This window comes from Equus caballus, chromosome 10 (genome assembly GCF_041296265.1).
Source record: "Equus caballus isolate H_3958 breed thoroughbred chromosome 10, TB-T2T, whole genome shotgun sequence".
NCBI classification, from domain to species: domain Eukaryota; kingdom Metazoa; phylum Chordata; class Mammalia; order Perissodactyla; family Equidae; genus Equus; species Equus caballus.
This window is the reverse complement of record NC_091693.1, coordinates 16,524,401-16,540,896: the sequence shown is the minus strand read 5'-3', so window position 1 is coordinate 16,540,896 and position 16,496 is coordinate 16,524,401. Positions and strand designations below refer to the sequence as shown.

General features: G+C 54.5%; 1 protein-coding gene across 3 annotated transcripts; it reads left to right on the top strand.

The window, feature by feature from the left end:
• The first annotated feature begins 6,114 nt into the window (after window positions 1-6,114).
• GPR4 (G protein-coupled receptor 4) lies at window positions 6,115-14,676 on the top strand. 3 transcript variants are annotated; one of them, XM_023649921.2, is made up of 3 exons: window positions 6,115-6,241; window positions 10,672-10,788; window positions 12,629-14,676. In XM_023649921.2, exon 3 carries the CDS (start codon window positions 13,455-13,457, stop codon window positions 14,541-14,543), a length of 1,089 nt encoding a protein of 362 aa, XP_023505689.2. In that variant the 5' UTR covers window positions 6,115-6,241; window positions 10,672-10,788; window positions 12,629-13,454; the 3' UTR covers window positions 14,544-14,676. The 3 variants fall into 3 exon arrangements, with proteins under 3 accessions (XP_023505689.2, XP_014584869.3, XP_070079132.1); XM_014729383.3 differs by having other exon boundaries at window positions 6,230-7,279; XM_070223031.1 differs by lacking the exon at window positions 6,115-6,241 and adding an exon at window positions 7,528-7,774.
• Window positions 14,677-16,496: the final 1,820 nt, after the last annotated feature.

The window sequence follows — 16,496 nt, the reverse complement described above, 5'->3', positions numbered from 1 at the left end:
CCACTACCCTGACTTCTCACCCCATAGAATGGTTTTATCCATTTTTGTACTTTAAATCACAGGTGGGCAAACTTTTTGTAAAGAGTCAGTAAATATTTTAGCCTTTGTGAGCCACCCAGTCTCTGTCCCCAACGGACTTTGACGTTGTCATGTGAAAGCAACCGTAAGCATATGAAAATGAGCTTGTGTTCCAATAAAACTATTTATGGACACTGAAATTTGAATTTCTCATTTTCACAGTGTCACAAAATACTGGTGTCTTGATTTCTGTTGGACCACTTCAGAATGTAAAACCATCTTAGCTCAGCTGCCATACAAAGACAGGCTGTAGACAGGATTTGGCCCACAGTGGTGGCTTGCCCACTTTTGCTTTAAATAGATGGAATCATAGATTATGAACTCTTTTGGGTCTGGCTTCTCCCCGTGAGCGAGTTTCTTAGCCTCAGTTTCCCCATGTATAAAGTAGAAGTTAATAATATCACCTCCCTCATAGGAGTACAGTGAAAACGGAATGACTTAAGTATATGCAAAAGCACTTAGGACGGTGCCTGGCACTTAACAAGCTCTCTATAAACGTTAGCTGATCATTTTTACACGATTCAGAACACAGACGCCACAGTCGCAAGCATTCCGCCTGGCCACGTGGTAACATCAAAGCAAGAGGATGCCTTTCTCCCCTAGCCCGCAAGTGTCTCCAGGAGGAATCTGATTGGCTCAGCTTGGATCACGTGGCCACCCTTGAACCAATCTCTGTGGCCCAGGAAATGGGGTCATCTGATTGGCCGGCCTGGGTCACGTGCCCGCCCTTCTGGTTAGGGTACCATTTCTGGGACTGACAGCCCCTCCTCCACCTCTCTGAGTGGGTGGGGGAGTTCCAGCAAAGGAAAGAGGGTGGGAAAATGTGGAGCCGGAGATGGAGGGTGCCAGCCACCTCCGCAGTGTGTGTCAGGGTGGGCGACAATGCTTCCGAGAGTCTAACGATTCCTGTTCCCGTTATCTGTTGCTTCAGGACCAAACCACTCCATGACAAATGGCTTAAAACGATAACCAATTGATTTCTTATCACTCATGGTTGGGTGTCGTCCATTGGTCCCTTGATGGAAATTTGGGTTGTATCCACCTTCTGTTACTGTGAATAATGCTGCTGTGAACATTCTCGTACAAGGCTCTGGTACCGAAATGCATTCTCACTTCTCTCGGGCACATACCTGGGAGTGGAATTGCTGGGCCATGGGGTAATTCTATGTTTAACTCTTTCGAGGAAACTGTGGTTTTATTTACACAACTTTGAAATGGTGATAGACTCAGAGCAAGTTGCCAAGGGGTATGGAGAGGTCCCCTGTACCCTTCATCCAGCTCCCCCCGGTGGTAACATCTTGTACAGCTATAGTACAATACCCAGACTAAGAAAGGGACACTGGCAAGTCTGCAGACCTTACTCACGTCACTGGTTTTACATGTTCTGGTTTGTGTGTGTGTGTGCGTGCACAGTTCAATGCAATTTTATCACGTGTGTAGGGTTTTTTTAAATGGAGATTCCAGCAGAGGTTAGAAACTCCCTTTTCTTTCCAGCGTATCCTCAAGCATAGCTGCCGTCTGTAGATATATTTGTTCTCTGGTCTTTGGCTAGTTGACAAGCCCTAATAAGTGCCATAAGTTCTGCCATCTGGGCTGATTTTAGCTCAGGTAGTGGACTACATCCTAAAGGAGACCTTATATTAGTGATAGGATATGCTGCATGATAGCCGCCAGCTTCAGTTTTGAGGTATTAGAGAAAATCCCAGAGAAACAGAACCAGGAGGATGTGTGTGTGCGTGTATGATACATATATATAAACACAGAGAAAGAGAGAGGTTTATTTTTTCTTTGTATTTTTTGTGAGGAAGATTGGCCCTGAGCTAACATCTGTGCCAATCTTCGTCTATTTTGTATGTGGGACACTGCCACAGTGTGGCTTGATGAGCAGTGTGTATAGGTTTGCACCCAGGATACAAACCCACAAACCCCAGGCCACCGAAGTCGAGGACGCATACTCAACCACTGAGCGGTGGCTCCCCTCGCCTTTTTTTTTTTTTTTTTTAATGTTTCAGGCACTGAGTTCTTTTTCCCTATTCTCTAGTTCAGTGGTTCTCAAACTGGAAGGAGCGTTAGAATCACCTGCAGGCATTGTTCTAATGAAAAGGCGGCTCCACCCAACCCCACATCCAGTGTTTCTCATTCAGTCAGTCTGGGGTGGGGCGTGAGAATTCGCATTTCCAGAGTTCTCAGTGATGCTGATGCCTCGAGGACCGCACTTCGAGAGGCAGCGCGCTAAGAGAAATAGCATAAGGGAGCAAACATGTAGTATTTTTCCGGACAGACCAATACACAAGAATTTTGTAGAACGTTACACACTTGTGTTTCCTTTCCTTGTCTCAACTCTACAGATGATCTCTTGAGATGGGAAGCTCAGAGACTTGCGATTTCAGAAGGACAACTTATCAAGCGCATCTCTTCCCAAGGGAGGGAAAAATTATAGCAGGAGAAACCTGTGAACCCCCCATCAGCCAGCAAGGAGGATGATCCACGAGTGTCCAGGAACAGCTGTGTAAGCTGTAACTCTCCAACTGTCAGAAATGAAGCCCCGAGAGCCAAACAGGAAATTCTAAGAAGGGGAGGGTATTCAGTCATGTCAAAGGGTTCTATTCCCTCCACGTTTGTGGCCAGAGATCTCAATTAATGTGACCAGAAGTCACTCATTCGCTAATCAATTGCCCATGAAGGTGAGGGTTTTAGCTTTCCAAGATTGTATCCCCTGTGCCCAGCACAGTGTCTGGCATAAAGTAAATGCTCAACAAATATGTATGTTGATTAGTGAATAAATGAATGAATGAATTCAACATATGGAAGGAGCATTTTATGGTAGGCCAGTGCCTGGGCATGGTGGTAACAGAGACAACCCCGGCCCTGCCTTCAAGGGACTCACAGTCCAGTGGGGGAGGCAGACCCATCCTCAGACAATGATGACCCTGACAGGGCAGAGGAAAATCAAGGGGGCACCCAGGAGGGCTTCCTGGAGGGGACAATAGACTGGAACATTGAAGGATGAGTAAGAAATGAGCCAGGTAAAGTGAAGGGAGTGTTCCAGGTGGAAGTTCTGACAGTTTTCTGCTCCCTCCTTCCTCCTATTCTCCTGAAAAAATGCAACAAAGTCCCCTCTGGGCTCCAGCAGTCCTCGGGTCCCCAGTGCCAGCCTTGACCACTCTGGGGTGTCACTGTACCCCCATCACTGACTGCCAGCCCTGGGAGGAAAGGGCCACGGCTGTTCTCCACGGCTGGTCACTGCTGTGTCTCCAACACTGACAACCCAGGGCCAGGTACAGAAACAGGGACTCGGGGACGGTTTGTTGATTGAATATTAGAGTGATATGTGGGTGTGTCGGAAACAGTTGAAAGTGCGTTAAAGGAAGGGGGTCAAAGATTAAATTCCTTAAGCCCCCATTTCCCACCCTGGAAAGTGGTATAACTGGGGCCCCACTGCTGGGATTCCAGCATTTCCACTTCCTCTTCTGTGCCTCAGTGTCCTTATCTGCAAAACAGGACTTCTCTATAGGGTTACTTTGAGGACGAAACGAGATATTCGCCTAAAATGCTTACAACAGTGCCTGGAATGTAGTCAGCGGTCATTAAATGTTAGCCGGCCTTATTTTGCAATCATTTCTGATCCTCTGCCTTTTTAGCCAGCATCCTCTTCTGTGCCTGCCTCTGATCTCCAGCCATTTGAATCACCAGTATTTATCCTTCTGTGTGACATTGCATGCCTCTGCGCCTCTGCACACGCTGTTTCCTCCCCGCTGGTTCACCCTTTCTGAACTTGTCCACCTGCGGAACTCCTATTCAGCCGGCACCACCCAGCAACCACATCACCCCTCCAGATCCCCACGTTTCAGAGGCCGGTTTTCTTCTGTTCTGGGATCAAAGCCTCCTTTCCTGTCCGCCCCCCTACCGCCCTTTTGACCCTTCAGACTGTCCGAGTTCTGGGGAAGTGGCCGGCGCTATGGGAGCATCCTTTTCATTGGGTCTCTTAGTGCTCTGTCGCCCCCTTGTGCCCAGCCTCAGACCTGCATGGAAAAAGGAGCCTAGAAAATTCTATGGAAGTGTGCTGGTGATTCTCCACGTGCCCCCGGGGTCAGCCTCAGCCCTTCTCCTCCTGCTCGGGGCCCTGGGAGGCTGCCCTGTGCGGACTCCATCCTCGGGGGCCCCTGGTCCTCGGTCTTCTGCTCGAATCCTGCCAATTAGAGGCAGTGATGGAAAATTCTCGGGTGGGAGGAGAGAGGTGGGGCCCCGCCCTGCACCCCTGCCCTCTGGCCGTGGCCCCTTCCTCTCCCTCCAGCTCCAGCTCCTCCGGGCTCCCCTCCCGCGCCAGCTTTCTGCTCAAAGGGTGATAATGGTTTGGCTCACGCACACGCTGGTCCCCTGGCACCACCCCATACTTTGTGGGGTCCTTCGCCCTGCCTGTCCCCTCTAAAATGTCCCTTCCTAAAAGCTCCCACATAAACTCTTTAAGTGGCACCTGCTGCCTGCCAGGACCTCTAAGCGTAAACTTAGGGCGAGCCCAGGAGAGAAGGGGACCCTCGCCCACGAGTGGGCCCAGAATTTCTCTTTAAGAGAAGCTTGGGCCGGCCAAGGGGCTGAGAGGAGGGCTCTGTGGGGCTTGTCTGGAAGCTGATAGGATGTATATGGGGATATCTGTGGGCAGGGGCTGCAGCCTTCTGGACATTTCTCTTGGAGCTGTCCCTGACTTGAGGGAGGGTGGAAGGAGAGAGCCTTTAATCCAGTGTGTGTTGGAGGTTACAAGTCCTTGATTAACTCTCACTTTCTGTTTCCCTCAAGAGCCCTGAGAGGAACTGGGTAATATGGATCAGAGAGGTAAATTCACTTGTTGGAGGCCACACAGCAAATGATTATAATAATAGCTACCTTTAAAAACAAACAAACAAACTGTATCACTTCATTTAGATGAAGTTCTAGAACAAGCTACACTAATCTCTGGTGGAAAAAGAAAGCACGGAGCTGCCTCAGAGGGTGGAGAGTGTGAGTATTGCCTGGAAAGAGGGAAAGAACAACGCTCCTGGATGATGGAAACGGGCCACATCTTGATTTGGGTGCTTCGTCACATGGCTGTATCTGTTTGTCACAACTCATTGTCCCATTCCCTTAGGATCCGGGCATTTTTATTTTTATCAAAAAAATAAACAAACAAGAAAGAATTTGCAAACCCAATAGCCGTCATTTTTGAGGGCTACGTGCCGGGTCTGTCCGAAGTGCTTTGACCAAGAATGAATTCTCCTGACCAATTTATGAAGGGGGTGATGATCATCATAAAAACAAGCAAATATTTCTAGAGCACTCAACCAGTCGTGTATTCCTTCCCTGAAAACAATGTGTATTGCACACCTGTCGCGTGCCCCGTGGTCCTCCAGGCAATGGACACACGGCAGTAAACAACCAGATGCAAAAATGACACTCCTCCTAGTGGGGAGGCAGATCGTTAGAAAAAATAAGTGAAATTGCAGGGAGGGCCATGTTTTACAGAGCTGATCATATTGACACCTTGAAATGATATCCCCATGACAAAGGGACTATGAGGGACTGCATGGGCAGAAGAGGAAACTGAGGCACAGACAGGTCAGTAGCATAAGATTGGGCCAAGAGGCCGGGCTAGAACTGCAAGTCCCAGGGCTCCTTCCAGGGGCGCCCCGACCCTAGGACAGGGGACTTAAGGGACCTCTTTGTTCTCTCCCTTGGGGGCGGGGGGCATGCGGTGACCAGAATGTTAACGACTTATTGGGGTCTCCAAGGGAAGAAATGGCTCAACTCAAGGAGGGTCAATAGGGGAGCCCCCTACCCCTATAGCCCAGAGCCTGATCAAGCTGGCGGTGTGGGGTTGGAGGCTGGTAACAAAAGGGGTTAATGAGATGGGGGCCCCCAGGCTGGGGACCTGGACGGGTAGGGGGGGGATGTTCCAGCCGCAGGTGAGGTTCCCCAGCGCTGGAGGCCTTTATTGGGGTGAAGGCTTAAGGGGTTAAAGGGGAGCGACAGAGGAGGGTTAACGGGGGCGGGCCTGGCCGGGGCGGGGCCTCGGCGGGCAGCTCAGGCCGGGGGCCGGAGGAGTCGCCGCCGGGTCCCTGCGCCGCCGTCGAGCCGGACCCCGCCGCCGCCGAGAGAGGCACCGCCGCCCGCCCCGTCCAGCCGCGCGCAGGTAGGCGCCCGCCCCCCTCGGCGGCTTTGCGTCCTCGCGTCGCTGCCTCAGTCTCCCCCGCCGTCTCGTCCCCGCCCCTCTCCGGGGCTGGCTCTCCCAGTGTCTCCGCGGCTGACTTCGTCTCTGGGTCTGTCTCCATCTCTCCCCTTGTCTCTGATGTCTCTGTCTCTGTGGTCCCTCTCCCTTCTCTGGGTGTGTCTCTCCTTCTACATCTCTGGGCGTCTCTGTCTTTCTCTCTGCCGTTCCCTCTCTGTCTATCGCTGTCTGTCTCTCTCTTGTCTCTGCATCCCTTGTCTCTGATGGCCTCTATCCCCATCTCTTGAGGAACTCCCAGTCTCTCTGGATCTCTCTGCCTCCATCTCCACATCTCCCTGTCTCTGTGCATCTCTCTGCGCTTTCTCCTCCTGCCTCTCTGCCTCTCTCCGTATTTCTCTGTCTCTGTCTCTCAGACCGGCTCCTGGCTGCTTCACTCTGTCCTCATCTCATTCCAAACCCTCAGGCATCCGCAGAGCTTTCCCCCGGGCTGAGGAGCTGCTGGGGAGCGGGCCAGGGGGCAGTAAGGTTGCCACCTGGGGCAGGTGGACTCCGAGTGACACTGTGACCCCAGCGCCCCTTTCACATAGTCACCCCTCTGCTCCTGACGTCCCACCCACCCCACCCTCCAATTTCAGGAATTCCTGGCTGGGGGGTGGACTTCCTTCCCCACTTCCTCCCTTCCAGGATTTGGCTGGGTCACCATTAACTCCTTCCTTCCTCGGCCTCGTCCCCCCTCCTTGAACTGGACCTCTCCCCCAGCAAACCAGACTGAGGGACCACTCTGGAATTTCTATGAGGCATTGGTTGCGGGATGTGTGTTGTGTGCTGAGGCGGGATGTGTGCTGGGGGGTTTGCTTGTGGGCACCAATGGAGATGATGGGGCCACATCCTTCAACTCCCCCTCCGGGGCCCACCACCACCAGCATTACTCCTTCTGAACCCACCAAGAGGGCACTCCCACCCAGCTCCGTCTCTGTGGATGAATTCGACCTCAGATTTGGGGTGAGGATGGGGAGGTTTTCCTTTCTGGGAGGGGGGTCCAGTAGGAGGAGATAAGAGAGACAGATGAGGGGCTCTTGAACTCTGGGGACCATATAATGAAGAACCCTTGAATGTGAAGTCTATGAATGGAAGGACCCAGACCGTGAGAATGATCCGGTGGGAGGACTGGAAATGTCCCAACCTTCCAATCAAAGTCCTGAGGATATTTGAATCCTTCAATCCAAAAAGCTGAGTTTTGGAACCTTGGCAGTTTTCAGCATTCCCAGTTGTGAGCTCAGAAGGGCTTTCGCAGCCATCTGGGCCAAGCCCCCATTTTACAGATGGGGAAACTGAGGCCCAAGAGCAGAAGTCCCCACAGCGAGTCAGTGCCAGGCGGAGGATTGGAACTCCAGTTCCACGGAAGCCCCGATCCACAGACCTGCCTTCTTTGGCTGCCACTAAGTCAGATTAATTTGGGAAAAGAGGTCTTCACAGGGAGGAGGGAAGAATGCTGGGGTGAGTATGGATGGCTGGAATCCAGGAGGGAGCGTTTTAGTGGCAGAGAAGAGAAAATATTTCGAAAGCCATGGTGGTGGGGAGGGAGAGGGGACAAGAGTTGGTTTGGGTGGAAGGGGCGGGGTTTCAGAGAAGAGGGGGCAGGGGTTAACACCCGCCTGCCTCTGTCTCCTGGCCCTCCCCGGGAAGCCCACTGCTCCCGCGGGACGGGCCCTATAATTTGGTTTGTGTCTAGACAAATAATAACTCAGCTGGTGTGAGCGAGTGGGGAGGGATGAGGCAGGACACCCTGGGCAAGGGGTAAGGAGGAAGCCTGAGCTCCTAGGGGCCCCCCTCCCAGGCGGTGAGAATTTAGGGGCTAGGGGCAAGTGGCTTCTAACCCCCACCGCCACCCCCTGCGCATCCTTAGTGTCTTGGAATTCCGCACACTCCCAGAATTTCAGGCTGCTGGAATGTTAAAAAGACAGAACAGAGAAGGGGGGCAAAAAAGGAAGTGAGGTCCACCATCTGGAGAGCATGTTCCCATTTGTGTAAAAAAGAAAAGGGAAATACATCTTCGCGTTTGGTGGGCAAAGATAATAATCACCGAGTGTTTAATAATAGATTATGAAAGTCGCAGAATGTTTAAAAAAAAAAATCCTAGAGCGTTCTAACAATAGAACTTGAGATTCTTGGGATGGGAGACGCTTGGAATATTGGAAACTTAGAAGGGTAAGGGCCTGGGAAGCCGCGGTGATAATCATAATAGAATGGAAGGGAGGTAAAGCTCTGGAAGGTTATAAGAATAGCACAGTAAACCATGAACCGGACTAACAATAGAACCCAGAGAGAATAGAATCTAGAACATGGGGGAAAGAGTCAGACGACTCTGCTGTCCCTTCTAGGTGGTGTGGTGTGTGGGGGCCTTGGGGACCCATTTGGTGGAAATGGGGAAACTGAGGCCCAGAAGGGTGGTCAGCGTGGCCTGGCTGCCCCCTGGTTTCCACCAGCCGCCAGGGCACCAGGTGGGGAGCGAGGCGCGGTGATCACATTTCGTCCCCTAATGAGCAGACCGGAGCTGGCCGGTCCCCCGGGGCTGCCAGGGGAGGGGGGGAAGCAGGAGGCCGCAGAGGAGGGATGTGGGGGGCGGGGGGAGGCAGCCTGGTGGCTTCTAGGATGAGGCTGGTGAGTGAGCCGAGGGCAGCGGGGGAGGTGGGAGGCTGCATCCTCTCCCCCTCTTGTCCTCTTAATGCCCCCCCATCCTTCAGTCTTGCTGGATTTCGGGTTGGCCGGTGGGGCAGAGGGACTTATCTGGCCTGAGCAGCTGAGGCATCAAGTTGGGGCTGTGGCATGACCAGTGCTTCCTGTCCGCCCCCCTATCGCGTCACAGTCGGGCTTATCTCTCTCCCCTGCTCCTCTAGGAGGGGCCAGTGGGGACCAAAGAGGGGGGCTTGTGGGACCGGAGGCTGGCTTCTTGTGGGGCTGTGAGATTTGGGGGTAAGAAAGCCTGAGTAAGGGAGGCAACTTACACCTCAAGTCGAGATGGTCCTGACCCCAGGGGGCTGGGCCAGGGAGTCAGGTGATGGAGGGGCACGCGAGACACCGAGGTCACTTTCTTTTCTGTGGTGAGAAAGTCCGTGTATCTTTCAGCAGATTCTCAAAGTGGGGCCGAGGACCCCAGAGAGACCTGAGAAAAATTACAGGAGGGCAGGGCGTGAGGAGAGAAACCATTCAGGGAAGGGGCAACCCTTCAGTTAAGAACTGGACATTTCCCAAAAAAAAAAAAAAAAAAAAGAACGAGGGGAGATCTGCCCAGTCTTGGCACATCATGTGACTCAGACAACTGCCTTGCCGCTCTGAGCCTCAGTTTCCCCATCTGTACCCGGAAGAGGTCAGAAATAGCCTCGCACCCCCCGTTGTCGCACATGGGCCTGTTGCCTTGTGGAATTCTGAGGGTCTGCCGTTCTGGGCTCTCTTTTGGGGGTTTGATGGTGGGCAGAACTTAGGTGGGGGAGAAGAGAGGGCTTGTCTGAGTGCCCCCCATGCCCAGCACCCCCAGGAAGCAGGTGGGTTGAGGAGGAGGGGCGGGAGGAGGGAGGGGTGAGCGCCCCACTGGTTCCCCCTCGAGGAAATTAGTAATGGGAAGTGTATTTCCTCTGGCTGCGGGAAATAAGTCCCCTGCCTGTGGACCGGCTCCAGCCTCAGCTGAACCCAGACGGTCTGAGAGGGTGGGGCAAAGGGAGCTCCCAGCTCTCAGTGCATCCTCCCATTCCTGGTTCCTTTCTTGTCTCAGCTCCCCCGTTCCCATGGAACAATAATTGTTCAAATACTGCACGCTTTATAGATGGTCACATGTTCTACCAAGGCTTTTCCTATCTGTGATGTGACCCGCATAAAAGTTCTGTCAGGAGGGGAAACTGAGGCTCCTGAAGGAGAAGGAATTTCCTCAGAGTTACAGGAGGATGGGGAGACCAAAGGCAGACAGAGGAGGAGACCGAGGGTCAGAGGAGACTGAGGGGAAGAGAGAGGGGAGACAGGGGTGTTGAGCGACTTGGTCGGGTTGTGGGGGGGGGAGTTCGATTCGAAGGGAAGGACTGGATTGCACTGTTCCGGCCAGGAGCAAGCTCCCTCTGCCCCGTCCCCACAGGATCCAGCAGCCTCTGTCTGGGAGTCTGGGATGGGGGCAGCCGCTCTGCCACAGAGGACCCCACAGGGGGTAGGACTTACTAAGCAGGACTCAGCCCTGACCTTTCAAAGTCAATTATGGAGCGGATAGATTCTGCCCTTTTCACTTTTTCCCTGGGACCCCGCAGGGATTTATCTGAGCCTGAAGTGGGGGATGGGGGGGTGGGGGTGCTGCCTCAAGGGGAGAGGGAGCCTGCCTTGGGGGATGGGCTGACCAACGCGTGTTCCTTCAGTCCACAGTCATTTATTGAGCGCCTACTGTATGCTGGGGATACAGCTGTAAACACGAGGTCCTTGCCTTCCTGGAACGTCCACTCTAGGCAGACAGACAGACAAAAGCAAGATACGAGGTGAGGAGAGAGCCCTGGGAGTGGGGGGCGGGGGGGTGGGACTCTGGGTAGGGAGGGCCTCTGTGAGGAAGCGAAGGACATGAGGGAGCTGGTCCGCAGATCCGCAGGAAGAGCCCTCCAGGTGGAGGGTACAGGAGGGCAAAGGTTTTGAGGCTGGAAAGAAGGTCATTGACCTTGAGCCTACTTAGGTGCAGGGGGGAGGCATGTGGGCAAGAAAGTCAGGCAGCACCTTGTCCCCTGGGGCAAGGAGCTGGGATTTTTACCCCAAATCCATTGGCAAGCCATTGGAGGGTTTCAAGGAGAGAAGTAACGAGAACTGATTTCCATGTTAGAAAGATCTTTCTGGCTGCCATGGGGGAAGTGAGTTGAAGGACGCCAGAGTGGCAGCCTGGAAAACAGCAAGGAGGCTACTGCACGAGTCCCAGTGAGCGCTGATGGTGAACAGAGCAGGCAGGGGCAGGGGTTTAGGGAGACATGCATGGATTCAGGATTTATTGTGGAGGTAGGCAGAGCCAAGAGGACTTCCCAGTGGAAGGATGCTCAGGCATCTGGGGGGTTCCCAAGGACCTGCTGTGTGACTTTGGGCTCATCCCTTCCCATCTCTGGACCTCAGCTTCCTCATCTGTCCAATCGACTCCACCAGTGGTTTTCAAAGGTTGTCCTGGGGATTCTCCAGAGGTGGCCTCCCTCCCCCCACCTCATTTCATCCAGAGCACAGAGCAGCTTTCCCTTTTGGCTTTCTTGGTTGAGGTTTCCAGTGAAGATCTTGTTTTGTTTCTTAAAGTTTTCACAGCCTGAAAAACGAAATCTGTGCAAATCCCTGGATCCGAAGATGCCTCTGATTCAGGACTTTGCTCCCCTTCCTCCGGGGCTGACGGTGGTCAGGGGCTTGGTCCATGACCGTCCGCTGCCCTGTGCTTTCAGGTCTCCCCAGGACCGAGGGGGTGACAGGCCCAAGGTTCTCACTCGGGGGAGCCAGAGGGGAGTGAGAAGAGGCAGTGACGGGAGTGGTCCCTGAGGGAGGGGACGGCAGGCGCTGACCCCAGGGCCTCCCCCTGCTCCCCGACCTTGATCGAGTCCAGTAGCTCCTCCTCTCCTCCCTCCCCCCCGGCAGCTGTGGCTCCCAGACCCCGCTGTCAGCCCAGGGTCCTTCTCTGTCCATTTATTCTTGGGTGGAAACATGCACAGACTGGAGAAAAGGGGCGAAAGCCGAGATTTTCCCTCTTCCCTCGTCAGGACCTTGGACAGGTCTCGGAACCGCACTGTGCCTCAGTTTGTCGAATACGGCAAATAACGTACTTTCCTCAAGGGGTCCTTGAAATTTTAATGAATTAATACCCATAACAGTGTTGAGAACAGGGTCTGAGATGTAGTAGGACTCAATAAACTTTAGCTATTATCACCATTGTCATCATCATTGTCAAGAAAGGGGTGTCCGGGTTGAGGAGTGGGAAGCTGGTCCCAGCCCAAGTTCGGTCACAGCCTTGCTGTGCGTCCTTGAGGGAAGTGACCCAGCTTCTCTGGGCCCCTTCTCCTTGCCTGTGAATTGATGGGGTTAGCCTCGTTTAGCAGTTCCCAAAGCATGATATGATATTTGTACCAGTTTTACACGGTTTCTGGAAGAGAGTTCTAAAATCTGAGTTGTGTCTTTAACACCTACGAGGGATAAAATATACATCCAGCACCTCAAATCTGTGTTTTCAGAGATCTTGCTTAGAGTGGGGCTCAATCAGGCATCGTTGGGTTGCCCACCCCCTGCAGCCCACAGGAGTTACGGTGAGGGGTGTGGGGAGAAGGGGGTGGTCCGTGACCCCATCACTGCTGTCCTCTCTCCCCGCAGGCCCTGCCAAGCCAGCTTTGAGCTGTGAGCGTGGCCACTTCTTCTCAACTGCTCAGCCCCCACCAGGACCAAGCCGGAGCCCCTCCCCTGCCCCCTTCAAATCCCCTCCATCCTATCCTTCCTTTGATCTAACCCTGACTCACCTCCTTCCTGTTTCTTAAAAACCCTTCCCACATCCCCAGACTGAGCCCTTCCTCTCTGGCCGCCCCCCACAGGACGTCTCCTTTTTCTGTAATCTTCTCTTTGGTTACCTTACTCTCTATTTCTTACTGGGGTCCTAGGAGATACCAGCACCCCCATTCACCATGCCTGATCTTTTCAACACTCCCTAACCACAGTCTGCCCTAGCTCAACACTATCCCATATATTTCACGTGTCTTCTAGGACATTCCACCCCACCATTACACTTACTTCCTATATCAACTACAAATATCTTTCTCTCACCACTGCCCACTGATGCCGCCATCTCATCTATAAACGTTCCTGTCAGCCAATTTTTGTGTCACCCCAATACTCCCTCATTTATGCTCTGATTGCGTCTGTAAACACCTCCTTGACAAAGCTCTTTGTTAATCCTGCCATCCCCCCAAACACCCCTCCTGTTGTAATTCTATCCCTCCTCCAACTTTCCCCTCTCAAGCTCTACCCTCCGTGCCCCGCTTTGCCCACGATTCTCGGTCGATCTCATTTCTTCCCCTCGGAGCTCCCACCATGTTACCCTGAGCCTCCAAGGAGGGGGCTCAGGGGGCCCGATGGCTTCCCGCCCCCCGTGGCCCCACAGCCCCCGTGGGCCAGGGGAAGTGCCTCGAAAGCCCCAGTGCCCAGGATGGGCAACCGCACGTGGGAGGGCTGCCATGTGGACTCACGTGTGGACCACCTCTTCCCGCCGTCCCTCTATATCTTTGTCATCGGGGTGGGGCTGCCCACCAACTGCCTGGCCCTGTGGGCCGCCTACCGCCAGGTGCGGCAACGCAACGAGCTGGGCGTGTACCTGATGAACCTCAGCATCGCCGACCTGCTGTACATCTGCACGCTGCCGCTGTGGGTGGACTACTTCCTGCACCACGACAACTGGATCCACGGCCCCGGCTCCTGCAAGCTCTTTGGGTTCGTCTTCTATACCAACATCTACATCAGCATCGCCTTCCTGTGCTGCATCTCCGTGGACCGCTACCTGGCCGTGGCCCACCCGCTGCGGTTTGCCCGCCTGCGCCGTGTCAAGACGGCCGTGGCCGTGAGCTCCGTGGTCTGGGCCACCGAGCTGGGTGCCAACTCGGCGCCCCTGTTCCATGACGAGCTCTTCCGGGACCGCTACAACCACACCTTCTGCTTCGAGAAGTTCCCCATGGAGGGCTGGGTGGCCTGGATGAACCTCTACCGCGTGTTCGTGGGCTTCCTCTTCCCGTGGGCTCTCATGCTGCTGTCCTACCGTGGCATCCTGCGGGCCGTGCGGGTCAGCGTGTCCACCGAGCGCCAGGAGAAGGCCAAGATCAAGCGGCTGGCCCTCAGCCTCATTGCCATCGTGCTGGTCTGCTTCGCGCCCTACCACGTGCTCCTGCTCTCGCGCAGCGCCGTCTACCTGGGCCGCCCCTGGGACTGCGGCTTCGAGGAGCGTGTCTTCTCCGCGTACCACAGCTCGCTGGCCTTCACCAGCCTCAACTGCGTGGCTGACCCCATCCTCTACTGCCTCGTCAACGAGGGCACCCGCGGCGACGTGGCCAATGCCCTGCACAACCTCATCCGCTTCCTGGCCAGTGACAAGCCCCAGGAGATGGCCAACGCCTCCCTTACCCTGGAGACCCCACTCGCTTCCAAGAGGAACAATGTGGCCAAGGCCGTGGCGGCTGGCTGGGTGGCAGCTCCGCTGGCCCAGGGGGACCAGGTGCAGCTGAAGATGCTGCCGCCGGCACAGTGAACCTCAGATCACGCAGAGCCCCCTCCTCAAATCTCATCTCACACCCTCTTCCCTCTGGGGCTGGTGTATGCAAATTTATGTAAATAAGTCCATATTAATATTCATAAGAATATAAAAAATAGGAAAACAGTGAGGTTGGTGTGTCACGGGTCAACCATCATCCTCCACCATGACCCCCTAACAATTCAGCTGAACTGTACCCAGCCCTGGGCCGGGTGGTGCCGGTGACACGGAGGTGACGAGTGACAGCCCTGGCCCTGCCCTCACGGGCTGCCACTCCAATGAGGGAGACAGATCTGTCCCCAGGGGGTCGTGACCCAGAGTGGGCAGAGCTCACACAGGGCAGCTCAGGGACTGGGGGAGCCCAAACGGGCATCTGACCCCAGTCTGGAGGTCGAGGAGGGCTTCCTGGAGGAGGGGACCAGTTAATTAAGTCAAATATTTGGCTTCCAGAAGGTAAAGACAAAAAGAGAAAAAAGGATTATTTCCAACAAGGGGATCTCTTTGTGATTCAAGGGGAAAGTGGAAGGAGAAATTCCCTGGGAGTGGAGTGATCACTTTCGCCCTTGGAAGCTCCTGGTGATACGGGGAGAGAGGGCATGACGGAGCAATTCTGAGTCCCTAGATAAACAGCACTCTCCAAGTCAGGACTGAGGAAGAAGAGAAAGTCAGAACCCAAGGGAAGGGTGACGGGGCAGTCTGGCTGGAGCAGCTGTGAGCTGGGCAGGCTGGGGACGGGGGCTCAGGACAAATGGAAGGATATTTATTCATTCGTTCGACAGAGATTTGTGCCCACAGTCTGTCCAGGCCCCGATCAGGGGGAAGAGCGTTGCACACAGAGGGAACAGCAATGCAAAGCCCTGGTATAAGAGAGAGCCCGAATTCCGAGGGATGGCCAAGCACAGCGGTGTGGCTGGAGCAGAGGGAGGGCGAGAGGGTGGGAGGGGAGTCTGGCAAGGGACAGAGGCTGATCTTTTGGGGTTTTGTAAGTCCTGGTGAGGACTCTGCCTTGTACTCTGAGATAAGGGGGGGCTGCGAGAGGGCTCTTGGCAGAGGAGGGATGTGATTTGACTTAAATGTTCACAGGATCCCGCTGGCTGCTGAGTGGGGCACAGAATATGGGAAGTAAGGGCGTAAGCGGGGACCCCGGGAGGTGCCTGCAGTAGTCCCGTGGGAGATGCTGGCGGCTGGACCCAGCGTAGGCGGCGGAGTGAGCAGGGAGCAGTGGTCAGCTTTGGGATTTATTTTGAAGGAATACTATGACGGAAGAAGCACAAGGGTCTGTGGGATTACATAACAGGAGCCTCTTGCCCATCCTGGGAAAAGGGTGACGAGCGGGCTTGAGCCGGAAGGACCTCTGGGAATGATCCCAGGCCCTAGTCCAGGGCGGTCACCAGAGAGGCCAAGTGACCAGCCTAGGGTCACACAGCCAGTGAGTCAGCGCTGGGGCCATCCTGAGCTCCCTCTCCCCTCCCTGTCTCTGCCTCTGTTCCCACGCCCCAGAGTGGCCAAGGCTGCCTGTCCTGGCTGATAGCGTCCCCGCCCTCCCCTTCTTTCCCAGGGGTATCAGGCTGCAAGCTCCCCATGAGAAGTGAAGGTCCCCTACACACACACACCCCTGCCCCAGGAGAGGTTCCGGAAACCCTTTTCAGAGACAGGGAGAGGAGGGAGGAGGGGAAATGAGAAAAAAATGAACTTAATCGGGAAAATGGTTTTGCGGGAGGGGGGTTACTGAGATGCGGGAAGTTGGGGCTTTGGCGTTGGGGGGAGAGGCAGGAGGGGGGCCTGGGATCCAGGGGGGCTGTAATTTTCCCACCCTGTCCCATCGCCGTGATGCCACTGGGATGGAGACGTAGGGGGCCAGATCCTTTCTGAACACAGCCCCCTCGGAGACTCAGATGACAGCCTGCACACCACCCCTCCACCAAATGCTCCTTCCCATTCGTGCAATAG

Coding starts and splice junctions, on each gene's coding strand:
- GPR4 (XM_023649921.2), top strand. CDS start 13,455: ATGGGCAACCGCACGTGGGAGGGCTGCCATGTGGACTCACGTGTGGAC.